This window comes from Oncorhynchus tshawytscha, linkage group LG01, assembly GCF_018296145.1.
Source record: "Oncorhynchus tshawytscha isolate Ot180627B linkage group LG01, Otsh_v2.0, whole genome shotgun sequence".
Lineage (NCBI taxonomy): Eukaryota > Metazoa > Chordata > Actinopteri > Salmoniformes > Salmonidae > Oncorhynchus > Oncorhynchus tshawytscha.
Window position 1 is genome coordinate 68,136,539 of NC_056429.1, and position 17,694 is coordinate 68,154,232.

At 43.7% G+C, this 17,694-nt stretch overlaps 1 protein-coding gene across 1 annotated transcript in view; it reads right to left on the reverse strand.

Moving 5' to 3' along the window:
• Positions 1 to 17,694, reverse strand: part of LOC112255371 (attractin-like protein 1) — a 327,241-nt gene that overhangs the window by 149,564 nt on the left and 159,983 nt on the right. The window contains exon 25 of the mRNA XM_024428366.2: positions 15,768 to 15,925. Within this exon, the coding sequence (XP_024284134.1) occupies positions 15,768 to 15,925 (158 nt within the window). The remainder of the gene's footprint in view (positions 1 to 15,767; positions 15,926 to 17,694) is intronic.

A 17,694-nucleotide genomic window follows, 5' to 3' on the forward strand; every position in this document is an offset into this window, starting at 1 on the left:
TTGGGAATAATAACCTGTCAAAAACCTGGCCATGTTTTGAAGAATACCTCAGAGGGTAGTTGGTAAAGGAGGAAGGGTTTAAGTGATTTACTGGCATGTACGTTTCTAGTGAAATTGCCTTCCAATGAAAAACATTGAGAAAGGCCGATTTTCATCCAGAGGGACACGCCATTAAGGGTGATATCAGATGGAAGCCTTGGTCTACAGTCAATGCACCCAAGTATACCCCCCCCACACACACACACACACACACACATCACAGCTGATGCACGCCGGTGAGGACGGCCCTTCAATTTACGATAGCCGCAGTTGGGAAAGCTACAACAATCGATAAGCAGTACGGGGCTGGCCCTCTTCTGCAGGAGACGTACGGCGGTAGCGTCGTCGCCAGGTCTAGTTGGCTCTGGCAGGGCCACATCACTCCTCCTGACATCAACTGCTTGCATGGACAAAATCCCTCCATCATAAAAGAGAATACTTTTCTGTTGTTGTTTTTTTAATCTGAGCACTCGCCCGCCTTTTGCTCTGTTCCATTAAAAAGCTCTTTGAGGAAATTGGAGCACTGTGAGTTTGCTAGAGTCGGATCCCTTTCGGCAGGCATGCAGTTTGGTGTGAAGGCCCAGTTGATGGTGTGTGTTCTGTGATGGATCACTAGGCGCAGTGTTTGTGGTTTAAAGCAAGGCAGGAAGGTGGGAGGGAAATGGCCATAAAACCAGCCACATCTCTGTTGGCTCTGGATCTCTGAGGGCTGGGATTAAAGCCAGGGCTGTGAGGTTAAAAGGGCTTGCAGTTGAATGCCTCACTATAAACAGGTTGAGTGGGGAGTGCAGAACTGAACATGATCACATAGGAGAGTGCTCAATGGTTTACGTAACTTTGCGTTAGTGAATAGAAATGTTTAATTAGATCTGTTTAAATATGTCAGTGTGAAAATATGTAAATTAAGTGGAAAGAGTTCCGCTTATAGGGGGATTCTACTACCTTGCCATAACTGAATAGGAACATGTCTATAATAAATAGCCAGAGGTGGGAGCAAGTCACTATTATTTGGGTCGCAAGCATGTCTCAAGTCACAAGGTCCAAGTCTCAAGTCGAGGCCCAACTAGTAGAACGGATCGAGTCAAGTCTAAGTCGTGCATTTAAAGACCAAGACAAGACTCAAGTCTAGTAAAAGAAAATGTAAACAAACAGGCTTTACTTGATCAACTACAAATCTTTGTCTATCTGCCAGACAGCCCTTTTAACAATTTTGTCCACAACATATTTTGATTATCTTATAATACATTTTAACAACCAATTCCAAATGCAAGGTTCATAAGTAAATGATCAATTTCAAGCAATTGCATACCAAAATACCAGCAGGCCTACGCTAGTGATTGTAATTTGGCCAGATAATTTCAAGTCATTAGACTGAAGTCAAAGTCGAGTCCTGAGAGTCTTGAGGCTCCAAGTCCAAGTCAAGTCTCAAGTTATTTTATTTTCTATTAAGTCGAGCCTCAAGTCATCAAATTTGTGACTTGAGTCAGACTCGAGTCCACACCTCTGTAAATAGCAGGCCAGCTATATTAATAATGAATAGCGGACTGTCAAAAGATCACATAAGATGATAAATAAGATAATTCTCCCACACACACTCAGTCCCATTCCATAGGCCTGTGTTCCAGCTCCAATCTCTCTCTACTAGAATCAAACTGTTTGGAGATCAGAGGCTAAGAATGTATTGAGTGACAGTGCCCTCTAAAGCTCAATAGTAACCTATTTGAGTTGCAATTACTACGAGTGAGACCAAACCAAGAAAGAGACGACAGAGAAGAGAAAGTCACAGGCCTCTGAAGTGAATGATATGACTCCAAGGCTCAGAGGCCCAGATTAAGACAGAAGAGTCATTACTGCAGGCCTACGGTGGCCCCCATGTGATGGTCAGAGAGGGAGTGAAGTAACTGTGCTGTTGTCAATTCCCAAAGCCTGGCGAATAACCGCTTGTTTAAAACTACAGTAAAAGAGAGATTTCAACTTATCAACAAGAGATGGGAGAGATAGGCAAAGGGGTCACACAGGGGAGGGGAAAGGAGGGTAACTGTGTGAATGTGAGTCTGTGAAATTAAGAGTGTGTGTGTCCAAGAAAGAAAAATCAAAAGAGAGAGAGAAAGGTTGAAAGAGCGAGAGTGAGAGAAAGTGCTTCTCCACAGGAGAACTGGACATGTGGTTACTATTAGCATATTCATGAGGAGACCTACTGACCACAGCAAGGCATTAGCTGAGTATGACATCCACCTACACAGCATGCTAATCAGTGATCCTCAGCGATACGTGTGAAACACGTTACCGTTTTCAAGAGTAAACACAAGTACACTAATTTAAACCGATAGGTGCTCCACTCAATCATTCCTCTCAGAGTTCATATCCTGTATGTATATGAATTCATTGGTAAGTGTCATGTTTGCCCCAGCTACAATATGGTCTTTGATATATAAATATTGAATGAAGTCATGAAGTCGTATAGCAAGCTATTTGACCAGTTGTGTTACATTGCGTTTTTCTATTTGCCATAAATTGATCAAATCAAATTGTATTGGTCACATACACATGTTTAGTAATATCAAACAATTTCACAACAATACACACAATAAACACATCTAAAGTAAAGGAATGGAATTAAGATCATATAAATATTTAGAAAAGCAATGTCGGCGCGAAATAGAATAAAATACAGTAGAGTAGAATACCATACAATAAATACATATGAGATGAGTAATGCAAAATATGTAAACATTATTAAAGTGAATAGTGTTCCATTATTAAAGTGGCCAGTGATTTCAAGTCCACAGATATAGGGCAGCAGCCTCTAAGGTGCTAGTGATGGCTGTTTAACAGTCATCATATGTCTCGTGTCTGTGCTGTTGAATTGCAACTCCACTTTGTCTCTATACTGAAGTTTTGTCTGTTTGAATGCCTTACAGAGGCAATATCTACACTGTTTTATATTCAGCCATATTCCCAGTCACCTTGTGTCACGTTCTGACCTTAGTTCCTTTTGTATGTCTTTGTGTTAGGTTGGTCAGGGCGTGAGTTGGGGTGGGTAATCTATGTCCTTTTTCTATGTTGTTATATTTCTATGTGCAAAATTGAGTCTTGATCAGATTTGCCTGAAGGGAGGGCCTTGTTGGCATCCCGGAAGTTGGAGTAGCAGTGTTTGAGTGATTTAGCTGCGCAAGTACTACAATCAATGTGTTGATAGAACTTTTCATCAAATTTGCTTTGTTAAAATCCCCAGCTACAATAAATACATCCTCAGGATATAGACCAGGGCTGTTCAAGTCCGGTCCAGGAGGGAGGAAACACTTCTGTTTGATATTTCTACCTGGTAGTTAATTGCATTCACCTGGTATACCAAGTCTGAAGTCCTTATTAGAAGAAGAAGATGAAAAATAGAAGTGTTTCAGCACTCCAACATTAAAAAGCCCTGATCTAAACTCACTTCTTCTCCCTCTTCTCCCAATGTGATGGCAGCATCATTGATATCAAATAGAGCCTGTTGCGCGCTAACAGCCATCACCAGAGGCTTGTGCATGTTCCTGTCCCTGGGAACTGACATGACTGCAAGGGGGCGGGTCGAAAACAGACCCAAATGGGTCCAGAGTACCAGGAAGAGAGCTACCCAGCAGCTAGCAACAGCTACAGGGTTCCCCAAAAACACTCACCAAGGACAAAACAGTCAGTAGCAGCTTTAGTGACCGCTGTGACTTGTATAAGCTCCAAACCAATGTAGGGATTATATTGTTTATATTGAGTGTGGTGAAGAGAAATACATTGAGTGGCCTATGACTGACTGTGTCCTTTATCATTCATTTGTTTGTCTGTCTGTAAATTTTACAGTTAGACATTTATTTTGGTAAAGTGAACAGTGTTTGAATGTAAACAGTTTCCCTGTGAACTAATCAATTTCACCAATCTTACATGCCAGCCTCAAGGTTTGTTCTACATTTGAGAAAAAAGTGAAAAGAAACAGTCCTATTGTTCAAATTTGAGTTCCTGTTGCAAGATCATCATTAAAATTCCTTACAAAATAATTCCTCTACATTCTGGTTGATATGTTAATGACTGAGTCACATATACCCCCACCAACAGCCATGAACTAATAGCCCACGTGACATCACGTGACTCACATCCGTCATCATGAAGTGCTTTGAGAGACTAGTCAAGGACCATATCACCTCCACCCTACCTGACACCCTTGACCCACTCCAATTTGCTTTACCGCCCAAATAGGTCCACAGACGATGCAATCTCAACCACACTGCACACGGCCCTAACCCATCTGGACAAGAGGAATACCTATGTGAGAATGCTGTTCATCGACTACAGCTCGGCATTCAACACCATAGTACCCTCCAAGCTCGTCATCAAGCTCGAGACCCTGGGTCTCGACCCCGCCCTGTGCAACTGGGTACTGGACTTCCTGACGGGCCGCCCCCAGGTGGTGAGGGTAGGCAACAACATCTCCTCCCCGCTGATCCTCAACACTGGGGCCCCACAAGGGTGCGTTCTGAGCCCTCTCCTGTACTCCCTGTTCACCCACGACTGCGTGGCCATGCACGCTCCAACTCAATCATCAAGTTTGCGGACGACACAACAGTGGTAGGCTTGATTACCAACAACGACGAGACGGCCTACAGGGAGGAGGTGAGGGCCCTCGGAGTGTGGTGTCAGGAAAATAACCTCACACTCAACGTCAACAAAACTAAGGAGATGATTGTGGACTTCAGGAAACAGCAGAGGGAACACCCCCCCATCCACATCGATGGAACAGTAGTGGAGAGGGTAGCAAGTTTTAAGTTCCTCGGCATACACATCACAGACAAACTGAATTGGTCCACTCACACAGACAGCATCGTGAGGAAGGCGCAGCAGCGCCTCTTCAACCTCAGGAGGCTGAAGAAATTCGGCTTGTCACCAAAAGCACTCAGAAACTTCTACAGATGCACAATCGAGAGCATCCTGGCGGGCTGTATCACCGCCTGGTATGGCAACTGCACCGCCCTCAACCGTAAGGCTCTCCAGAGGGTAGTGAGGTCTGCACAACGCATCACCGGGGGCAAACTACCTGCCCTCCAGGACACCTACACCACCCGATGCTACAGGAAGGCCATAAAGATCATCAAGGACATCAACCACACGAGCCACTGCCTGTTCACCCCTGCTGTCATCCAGAAGGCGAGGTCAGTACAGGTGCATCAAAGCTGGGACCGAGAGACTGAAAAACAGCTTCTATCTCAAGGCCATCAGACTGTTAAACAGCCACCACTAACATTGAGTGGCTACTGCCAACACACTGTCAATGACACTGACTCTACTCCAGCCACTTTAATCATGGGAATTGATGGGAAATGATGTAAATATATCACTAGCCACTTTAAACAATGCTACCTTATAAAATGTTACTTACCCTACATTATTCATCTCATATGCATACGTTGATACTGTACTCTATATCATCGACTGCATCCTTATGTAATACATGTATCACTAGCCACTTTAACTATGCCACTTGGTTTACATACTTATCTCATATGTATATACTGTACTCGATATCATATACTGTATCTTGCCTATGCTGCTCTGTACCATCACTCATTCATATATCCTTATGTACATATTCTTTATCCCCTTACACTGTGTATAAGACAGTAGTTTTTTTTTGGGAATTGTTAGTTAGATTACTTGTTCGTTATTACTGCATTGTCAGAACTAGAAGCACAAGCATTTCGCTACACTCGCATTAACATCTGCTAACCATGTGTATGTGACAAATAAAATTTGATTTGATTGATTTGATCTCTCTGTTACCCATATTTTTAAACAGGCAGCACTTAACCTGGCCTCTCCTCTTACATCCATAGGAAAGAGGATCTCCTCCTGATAAGACCATCATCAGATAGAGATGCTGCTATGTTTTATGTGCCGTTTCAATTTCCCTTTTATCCAATAAAGGACACTTTGTCACTCCCATTGTCGGGAGGCGAGCGGCTGTTGAGGTACACCGCACAGTGCCTGTCAGCAATTACATTATGAAAGGCATTCTATTTAATGATGTCCTCTGAGAGGCTAAATAAGTGACTCTGTGTTGGGAGAAAATCTAATCACGGACCAATAGTGTGCCCAGAGCCGGGGAAACAACATGGCCGCCTCACTGAAACCCATTTAATCAGCTGAATTAGGCCTGGCCATGCAGGAGTCAGTGGAAAGACGCGAATCGATGAGAGGGTAGGATTCATACAGCCTTTATTTCTGTGGGGTGGCCGGGTAGGCGATTGATAGGGCCAGGACTTCACACACACAGCCTTCATTAAACAGACACTGGAGACACTCTGGAGGTGCCGGGGGGAGATGGAGAAAATGTGCTACACGTGAGCAGGTCCACAGATGATGCAAATCGCCATAACACTGCACACTGCCCTATCCCATCTGGACAAGAGGAATACCAATGTAAGAATGCTGTTCATTGACTATAGCTCAGCATTCAACACCATAGTACCCTCCAAACTCATCATCAAGCTAGAGACCCTGGGTCTCGACCCCGCCCTGTGCAACTTGTTCCTGGACTTCCAGGTGGTGAAGGTAGGAAACAACATCTTCACTCCGCTGATCCTCAACACTGGGGCCCCACAAGGGTGCGTTCTCAGCCCTCTCCTGTACTCCCTGTTCACCCAAGACTGCGTGGCCATGCACACCTCCAACTCAATCATCAAGTTTGCAGACGACACTACAGTGGAAGGCTTGATTACCAACAATGACAAGACAGCCTACAGGGAGGAGGTGAGGGCCCTCGGTGTGTGGTGTCAAATAACCTCTCACTCAATGTTAGAAAAACAACAGAGATGATCATGGACTTCAGGAAACAGCAAAGGGAGCACCCCCTATCCACATTGACGGGAGAGCAGTGGAGAAGGTGGAAAGTTTCAAGTTCCTCGGTGTACATATCACCGACAAACTGAAATGATCCACGAACACAGACAGTGTGGTGAAGAAGGCACAACAGCGGCTCTTCAACCTCAGGAGGGACAAAAAAACGTTTACAGATGCACAATTGAGAGCTTCCTGTCGGGCTGTATCACCGCCTGGTAAGGCAACTGCACCGCCCACAACCGCAAGGCTCTCCAGAGGGTAGTGCGGTCTGCCCAACCCATCACCGGGGGCAAACTACCTGCCATACAGGACACCTAGAGCACCTGATGTCACAGGAAGGCCAAAAAGATCATCAAGGACAACAACCACCCGAGCCAATGCCTGTTCACCCCGCTACCATCCAAAAGGCGGGGTCAGTACAGGTGCATCAAAGTTGGGACCAAGAGATAAAAAAACAGCTTCTATCTCAAGGCCATTAGATTGTTAAACAGCCATCACTAGCACAGAGAGGTGGCTGCCTACCTACAGACTTGATATCATTGGCCACTTTAATAAATGGAACACTAGTCACTTTAATAATACAACTTTAAGAATGTCTACATCACGCATTACTCACCTCATATGTATATCATGTATACTGTATCCTACACTATCTATTATTTACTATCTATTGCATCTTAGCCGCTCTGTCACTGCTCATCCATATATTTTATACTTGTGTGTATTAGGTTTTGTTGTGGAATTGTTAGATACTGCTGCACTGTCGGATCTAGAAGCATAAGCACTTCGCTACACTCACAATAACATCTGCTAACCATGTGTGTGACCAATACAATGTGATTTGATTCGATGATATAAGACAGATGACTTGAGTAGCCTGTAGGTCAGGCAATCAGAGAGAGAAAGGGAGAAACAGAAAAATAAGAGAGATGGAGGGTGATACATGTCCCAATAAAATTTGCAACAAAGAATCTCAGACTGCCTTGACCAGTTGAGTTACCATTGACTGGCTCTACAAATCGGAGAGATAAAAAAACAGAAAATACATTTCTGTAAAGTGTGATGTCATGACAGAAGGTGCAAGGTCAGCTTGACAGATTCAATCTAAATCTGTTCCACAAGGACATACGATCAGCAGCTCACTCTGCCCTCCATCCAGCCCTGAGAGCAGGGGTGAGGTCATATGGCTACAGGGGCCACACTCATACTAACAGGGGGTGGGGGGCTGGGCGCGTCCGTCATCCGGTGTAGTCTTTCCCGCCTAAGAGAATTGGGACAGAAATACTTCCCGCTACAGCTCAGCGATACATCACAGAAATAGTGTTCTAATGTATCCCGTCGTCACCACTGTAATTTGTCCTCGTCACTAATTGGCATATGAATAATAAAATGTTTCATGTGAGAGAAGGTGGAGGAGGACTAGAGCACAGCATGCAAACAGGATTTTTTTGAAAAACAAATATGTAGTGAAAAACATATAAACATGTCAATATACAGTACATAGTATAAAGACAATAACAAGTATAGTATACACCCACACATATTCTACCTATCACATCTTCCTCCAGATGTTAGTGAAGAGAAAGTGACATTGCTACACAGACATCTGTCACACTAAGCGACTTCATATTCCCTGTGTTCAGGAGTGTTTAATTAGGAGGTTGTTTCCTTTCAGATCTGATTACGCTCTGTGAAGTGAATGTGAAAGGTATGTATTACTCTGTCTGCAAGTATGTGCGTGTGTGAGAGAGAGAGGGAGAGCGATCACTTAGTTGGGGAGTGTGTAACAAGCCTTCGGTCATTGTAACTACTGACACCGTCCGTCAGAGTCAGACAGTGTGAGTGACAGCTCTTAGTCAGTCAGGCAGTGTGTTGTACAGCACTCAGGCAGTCAGGATGTGTTGTACAGAGCTCAGGCAATCAGACAGTGTTTTGTACATCGCACCGTCGGTCAGGCAGTGTGTTGTACAGTGCTCAGGCAGTCAGGCAGTGTGTTGTACAGCGCTCAGGCACTCAGGCAGTGTGTTGTACATCGCACCGTCGGTCAGGCAGTGTGTTGTACAGCGCTCAGGCACTCAGGCAGTGTGTTGTACATCGCACCGTCGGTCAGGCAGTGTGTTGTACAGCGCTCAGGCACTCAGACAGTGTTTTGTACATCGCACCGTCGGTCAGGCAGTGTGTTGTACAGTGCTCAGGCACTCAGGCAGTGTGTTGTACAGCACTCAGGCAGTCAGACAGTGTGTTGTACAGTGCTCAGGCAGTCAGGCAGTGTGTTGTACAGCACTCAGGCAGTCACGGAATGTGTTGTACAGCGCTCAGGCAGTCAGGCAGTGTGTTGTAAAGCGATCAGGCAGTCAGGCGGTGTGTTGTAAAGCGATCAGGCAGTCAGGCAGTGTGTTGTACAGTGCTCAGGCAGTCAGGCAATGTGTTGTACAGTGCTCAGGCAGTCAGGCAATGTGTTGGACAGTGCTCAGTCAGTCAGGCAATGTGTTGGACAGTGCTCAGTCAGTCAGGCAGTGTGTTGTACAGTGCTCAGGCAGTCAGGCAATGTGTTCGACAGTGCTCAGTCAGTCAGGCAGTGTGTTGTACAGTGCTCAGGCAGTCAGGCAGTGTGTTGGACAGTGCTCAGGCAGTCAGGCAGTGTGTTGTACAGTGCTCAGGCAGTCAGGCAGTGTGTTGGACAGTGCTCAGTCAGTCAGGCAGTGTGTTGGATAGTGCTCAGTAAGTCAGGCAGTGTGTTGGATAGCTCAGGGGGTCCTCTGGGATGGTGATGGCCCAAAAAGAAGACAATGACCGGAGAGTGGAGGAGGATCCATCTTTACACCCAGTCTCACTGCCACAGTGAATAACATCACGTCAGGGACCAGAGCACACGGCTACACTCGCAATGTTAATGAGGACTGAAATGGTCACGGTCAACCTAGTTCCTACCATAAGAGGAGGAGTCCAGTGGGCTTGTTAACATCTTTGGAGAATAGATAAGCGAACACATACCTAATGTATATCCGAGCATATACATGTCTAGGACACACACTATATCTGGGGGAAGGTTTAGAATTGTTCATATAAAACACTGTTAGGAAACTTTGATCTAAGTTCTTAGATAGAGTGCCTCACAGAGCAGAAATTGAGCCACCCCTTCTCTCTGAAACTGTAGACGATTTTCAATCAACTGGTGTGCCCCCATATCTGCAGGAAACAAAGAGAGTCTCAGTTCAATTCAGAGTGTGTATTATTCCATATGTATCTGTGTAGGAGAGTCCAAGAAAGAAAAAAGATAGAGAGAGCAAGTAAAATCCTTCCAGAGTGGATGTGAAAGAGAAATAGAGAAAGAGGAGGACAGGGATCATAGCCCTGGTGGCGAAAGTTATCTCTCTCTTGTCATTAGATCAGTCCAGCCGGAGAAACCCAAGGCAACACATCTCACCAGCCTAACTCTGCTTCCATCTGACACACTTTGAAGCGGACACAGCTAGTCTGACCTGGGCTACACATCCCAGAATGAAAAACAATATGACTGGTCTGGAAGTCTTTATATGATAATAGATACAGAAAACTTGGCATACTTGGAATCAAAATCCAAAGAGTTTCTTCTCAAAGGATGAGTCAGTCAGATAAAATGACAGATGTTGGTGGTGCCATTCACTGAGGGTGAGACATCACTATATTTCATATAAATCAGATTTGCATTACATACTAAACCAAACTTCAGAGCAAAACAATATATAACTAATAATTGAGACTGGCCATTAGAAATCCTCTGGACAATTCCCCATCATTACCGTGTCCGTGTCGGAAGCCACCAAGGTCAAGAGAGCGGCGGGGCCTGGTCTCGTGTTACTGGCGAAAATGCGTCCGACTGAGATGGCTCTATATACGGCTGTGGGATAGTGCTCATGATAATCATGATAATTAACTTCTCACGTTACCATCTCATCTGTATAGAGCTCTGATAAAACAGCATTTATGGGAAATACTTATGAGCCCCGATCAATGGACGGATTACCTTAACACATGCTGCAGGACAGTCTGCAATCAACTGCTACATTCATATCGGAATACTACCAGAGCACCTTCAACATTCTTTATGTGATATTCCCCTTTACGTGATGTTTATCTGTTTGAATGTCTGTTTGGTTGCTGCATCTAAAACCAGCTGGTGCTGCTCTGTTGTTCTTTCCCCGAAAGCTAAGACATTAAAATAAGAAAACATTTAATTACCTAGAAAAGCAGTAGGGACCGGGAGAGAAATCCCAAATATGAGCTACAGAGTGTGTGACAGTCCCAGAAGATGTGCAGCTCCTCTTTCAGATATTGCATTGCAACATATGTCTAGCACAGGTCTGGGCAAAGGCCGGCTCGCCTGATTCAATACAGCCCGCGGAATCATGCTCATAGTTTTTGAAAAACGTATTTGTTATTCAAACTAAAAGTCCAATGAATACTTTGTGTAATGATTTAACTCCCGCTGCTCATGGGACATTTATTTTGAAGTCACGTACAAATAACAACTGCACGAGGACAGACAGTGACTGACAGACTGACACACACACGACACAGTTACAAATAGTAGCAAGCTAGAAATTGCGCAAAAATGAGTTTTTCCAAAGAGTTCAAAGAAAAGGCAAGTAGACAATGAATATAGGGTGTTCCAGCAAGAGTGGACATTGACATATTTATTTATTGAGGTATCAGGGAAAGATGTGTGCTTAGTGTGCAAAGAGAGCACTTGTCCCGCACAAGACGAAGCATGCAGAGAAATATAGGAATATGTCTTCTGAGCAGAGGGCAAGTGCATCAAAATAGTTTTTTTCTCAGTTGCAAAAGCAGCAAGAACATTTCACAAAACTGCATTCAGCAAACGACGGAATTGCGAGAGCTAGCTACAGTATATATATCGTCCCACAAAATTGCTAAACATAGCAAGTAATTCGCTGAGGGCGAATTCATAAAATAATGTTTCATTGACTCTGCAGCAATACTTTGCCCCGACAAGACAGAGCCGTTTGAAAATGTTTCCCTGTCAAGACAAACAGTGACACGGCGTGTTGATGACATCTCAGAGAATATGGAATAATAGTTGAAAGACAAGGTAAAGGATTTGCACGTATTTCTCCTTGGCCCTGGATGAGAGCAGTGATGCACGTGACACGGCACAGTTGTTGATATTTTTACGAGGTATAACCCCAGACTTTGAAATTACAGAGGAGTTCGCTTCAGTGCAGTCAATGAAGAGCACAACCACAGGGAAATATTTATTGGAGGAGGTTAATAAGTGTGTGGAAAAGCTGGGACTGAGTTTTGAAAAGTTATCCAGTGTGACCGTTGATGTGTGCCAAAACATTGGCCTTTTGAAAAGGATACAAGATCAAGTAGCTGAGCTGAACCCAGATAAGAAAATGATTTTCCTGCATTGCATTATTTATCAGGAGGTGCTCTGGAAATGTGTTCTGGAAATGAGCCATGTTGTGGATACAGTCACTAAAGTGGTAAACTTCATAAGAGCAAAATCTTTAAACCACAGGCAGTTTGTCTCACTGTTGGAAGAGACAGAGTCGGGGAATGCAGATCTCCCCTACCACACAAACGTGAGATGGCTGAGTTGGGGAAGGTGCTTAAAAGGGTGTGGGACCTGAAGTCGGAGATTGCAAATGAAAGGAAAATATGTGGATTTCCCTCAACTGCAAGATAAAGAATGGTTGGCTGATTTTGCTTTTAATGTGAACATCATGGCCCTCATGAATGAACTGGATTCCAAACTAGGGAAGGGCCTTTTTGCACATCAGATGTACAGCCTTGTCAAAGCCGTCAAGGGAAATTTACTCAACCTGACCCGCCAAGTAGAAGCCCACAATCTCACCCACCTTCCGACACTACTAGTCTGTTCCCTATCAGATGACCAGCAGGAGAAGTTGTACATCGCTGCTGCATGGTTTGAACGGTGAGTTTTCTTGTCATTTTGAGGATTTAAAAGTGTTGGAAAATGACATGCTGTTGGATTCCTCTCCTTTCACCTTCAATGTGGATAATGTGTCCAAAGACCTGCAACCTGAGCTTATCGATCTTCAGTCTGATGCAGTGATTGGAGAACTATTCAAAACAATGTCACTGTTGAGGTTCTATGCATCTCTCGATGAACAAAACTTCCCTAAGATTAGGAGTCATGCTCAGAAGATGTCTGTACTGTTTGGGTCAACCTATGTATGTGAACAGACATTTTCAGTAATGAAATATAACAAGTCACGGCATAGATCAGCTCTTACTGACTCTCACCTCTCAGCAATCCTGCACATAGCAACGTCAGAAACTATACCTTCATTGCATGTTTAATAATGAAAATGCCTACCAAAAGGAGAGCATGAATGTGGTTTATTTCTGTGCATGTTAAAAAAGTTAAATAAGTAGCATATCTGGATGTGATTTACAGTAGATATATCTGTCAACACAGTCATACACATGATGTATGATTCTGGCCCGCGATGGCACAAATGTATTCTAATGTGGCCCTCCATGGAAAATAATCGCATATCCAATACCTCCATTTTCTTTCTTTTTTTTGCTCAGGACTATTTGAGTGTCTCAGTGTTGATTAACTAAGCATGCTACTTGCAGTCCATTCAATCAGATTTCAGCTCGTTTTATCACAACATTGGGTGTGACAGATATCTTAAAATATCACCGCCAAAGTCTACTTCAATTTTATGGATCATAAGATTAAACCATGAATATTTTGTATGGCTGTCTCAGTGTTAAGGCAATCCTAAATAATTGATGGCGACACTACAAAACTCACGGATCATTAAAGATTATATTTTTGCCAAACACGTTTTATTATAGTTTATGCTCAAGGTCCTATCATGGCTTTATGCCTTAAAGAGACAGACCGAGAGTTCTGGAGCCATTTCACATATTTATATGTTCTGTAGAGACAGATATTGTTTAAATCAGATATTGTTTTCCAACAGTCCTCTCAAGCGATCAAATCCATTGCAGGAAGTATAAAACCCACTTATTTTTGTAGGGGCAATTGTTCTCTGAGATTGAACAGTTATGACTATAACTACTGTTCCCTGAAGGAGGAAAATGAGGTACAGCACAGCTATGGTGACTTTAAGCGTTACTCTACTGAAGAACATTAGAATCCTGACAAGGCCAATGAACACCATGCCTCACCAGAAGCCCTCCTTTCCACAGGTGATAAACCAGAGGCACGGATTAATGACATACATTTTCACCCCTCTTCACCATACATTTTCACCCATCTTCACCAGGTGTTGTATCTCCTTTCCCAAAATCTCCACGTAATTGATGTGTGGCACGCTCTGCGACATAGTCCACAACCCCCAAATTGAGCTGCCCATGCACAGTGCACCCCACCCTCAGGGGGATAGGTCTGTCATGATCACCTTGAGGGAAATAGCTCGACCCATGGGGTTCCCCAGCGACAACGACCGCGGGTCCCTCTATCGAGCTGAGACCATAGGTATGATGAGACACCCACAGTGACTAGGGGTTTAGGTGGTGCAATGATGCGTCCGAGCCAGTGTCTACCACCCGCCGCTGGAAAGTTTGCAACAGCCCGAGGGGAACCACAGCGATCATAGAAACCATCATCCCAAATAAGCAAAAATGGGGCGAAGCAAAGCAGGAAACCGGCCACCCTCTGCAGGGACAAGAACGCACTATTCTACACTCTGAGTCTAACTCAAGATCCAGAAACAGAATGCGTTGAGATGTAGTCAAACAGCTCTTCTCATGATTCACTATGAAACCCAGAGACGGAACATGGGAAACCAGCATGAATGTGTGTAACACCACCTGCACCCTCAACTCGGCTACCACCAGCCATTCGTCCAGGTAGTTCAATATCCTGAGCCGTCAACAGTGAAGAGGCGACTCCAGGATGCTGGCCTTCTAGGCAGAGTTGCAAAGAAAAAGCCATATCTCAGACTGGCCAATAAAATAAAAAGATTAAGATGGGCAAAAGAACACAGACACTGGACAGAGGAACTCTGCTTAGAAGGCCAGCATCTCGGAGTGGCCTCTTCACCGTTGACATTGAGACTGGTGTTTTGCGAGTACTATTTAATGAAGCTGCCAGTTGAGGACTTGTGAGGCGTCTGTTTCTCAAACTAGATACTCTAATGTACTTGTCCTCTTGCTCAGTTGTGCACCGGGGCATCCCACTCCTCTTTCTATTCTGGTTAGGGCCAGTTTGCGTTGTTCTGTGAAGGGAGTAGTACACAGCGTTGTACGAGATCTTCAGTTTCTTGGCAATTTCTCGCATGGAATAGCATTAATTTCTCAGAACAAGAATAGACTGACAAGTATCAGAAGAAAGTACTTTGTTTCTGGCCATTTTAAGCATGTAATCGAACCCACAAATGCTGATGCTCCAGATACTCAACTAGTCTAAAGAAGGCCAGTTTTATTGCTTCTTTAATCAGAACAACAGTTTTCAGCTGTGCTAACATAATTGCATAAGGGTTTTCTAATGATCAATTAGCGTTTAAAATAGATCAACTTGGATTAGCTAACACAACGTGCCATTGGAACACAGGAGTGATGGTTGCTGATAATGGGCCTCTGTACGCCGATGTAGATATTCCATAAAAAATCTGCCATTTCCAGCTACATTTGTCATTTACAACATTAACAATGTCTACACTGTATTTCTGATCAATTTGATGTCATTTTAAAATGGACAAAATTGGCTTTTCTTTCAAAAACAAGGACATCTCTAAGTGACCCCAAACTTTTGAACGATAGTGTAAATATTTTTAAACCTAATATAATGTATCTACCTGGGTGGGGGTGTAACGCAGTTGTGGATTGTGAGATCACTACTGACAGAACCTCACCTGGATCTTGATTGGCCAGGAGAAGTTGCTGACGTAGACATAGAAGGTGATGTTGGAGTTGACCCGGAAGTTGAACTTCTCACAGGAGAAGCTGTCTCTGTGTTCCTGGATATTGGTCTTGGACACAATGGGCACCTCTTCACCAGAGATGGTGCCAGCTAGGGGGGAGAAGTGTGAGTCGTCATGGGAAGGACACAGAGGATAATACAGTCGGTCAAGGTCAAGCACACATACAGTTGAAGTCGGAAGTTTACATACACCCAATTAGCATTTGGTAGCATAGCCTTTAATTTTTTTTACTTGGGTCAAACTTTTCGTGTAGCCTTCCACAAGCTTCCCACAATAAGTTGGGTGATTTTTGGCCCATTCCTCCTGACAGAGCTGGTGTAACTGGGTCAGGTTTGTAGGCCTCCTTGCTCACACACGCTTTTCAGTTCAGCCCACAAATGTTCTATGGGATTGAAGTTGGTGCTTGGTGATGGCCACTCCAATACTTTGACTTTGTTGTCCTTAAGCCATTTTGCCACAACTTTGGAAGTATGCTTGGGGTCATTGTCCATTTGGAAGACCCATTTGAGACCAAGCTTTAACTTCTGACTGATGTCTTGAGATGTTGCTTCAATATATCCACATACTTTTCCTTTCTCATAATGCCATCTATTTTGTGAAGTGCACCAGTCCCTCCAACAGCAAAGCACCCCCACAACATGATGCTGCCACCCCCGTGCTTCACGGTTGGGATGGTGTTCCTTGGCTTGCAAGCCTCCCCCTTTTTCCTCCAAACATAACGATGGTCATTATGGCCAAACAGTTCTATTTTTTGTTTCATCAGACAAGAGGACATTTCTCTAAAGAGTACGATCTTTGTCCCCATTTGCAGTTGCAAGCCGAAGTCTGGATTTTTTTATGGTGGTTTTGGAGCAGTGGCTTCTTCCTTGGTGAGCGGCCTTTCAGGTTATGTCGATATTGGACTCGTTTTACTGTGGATATAAATATACTTTTGTACCTGTTTTCTCCAGCATCTTCACAAGGTCCTTTGCTGTTGTTCTAGGATTGATTTGCACTCCAACCTAAGTGCATGTAAACTTCTGACTTCAACTGTATAGGTACAGAGGGCATAGGTACTGCTGTGACAGTTCCACCAGTCAAACAAAACCACGTTTAGTGATGACAGTCGAGAGTAGAAATGGGTAGCCAGGCTACTGACAGTGATGTTTTAGAAGAAAGATGCACAGATTCTAGCAGCGAGAGTGGGTGTAACCTGTCAACACACATGTAACTCCCATCCAGAGACTTGATCTGTTCAAATAAAGCTTTAAAAAATGTAAGAAAAGTGTAATTCTACTTCCTTTACAAAAAAGAGACATGCATGTATATTTTAAGTTGTCCAAATTGAAGACATTATCAATAATACTGCACTAATAGGGCAGACTTTGGGACAGCTTTAATAAAAGATTACCCCAACTACTTTATCAGTGCCATAACACAGACTCACTGTAATTGTTCAGCACATATATTCTGAAGCCCTAAAGTTTCCTCTCAAATTAAGTAAAAAAAATTAAAATAAAATGTAAAACAAAAAGAGTTCTGGGCCCTAAACATGGGAACAGTCTGGGCAAGGTTTTATCTTAATTGAAATCACACAAAAACACTTAAAAAATGCCCTAATGCCATAATTAAAAATATCTCCACTGCATTTTTCAAAAAGGGCATTCCTCTACAGACATTCTTGTCTAATGAGAGACACTGAGCAGAACAACAAAGGCACCATTCCCTCTGGGTAAGATGACAAATAGAGTGAGATTCTGTACATCAGAGATTGTAATTTTATTTTTACCATCTCAGGTGACTAGTACAGTATTAAAATGTCCTATAATGGATTCTGTAGTGCACGGGGTGTACACTGTATGATGCTGAATGGGTTATA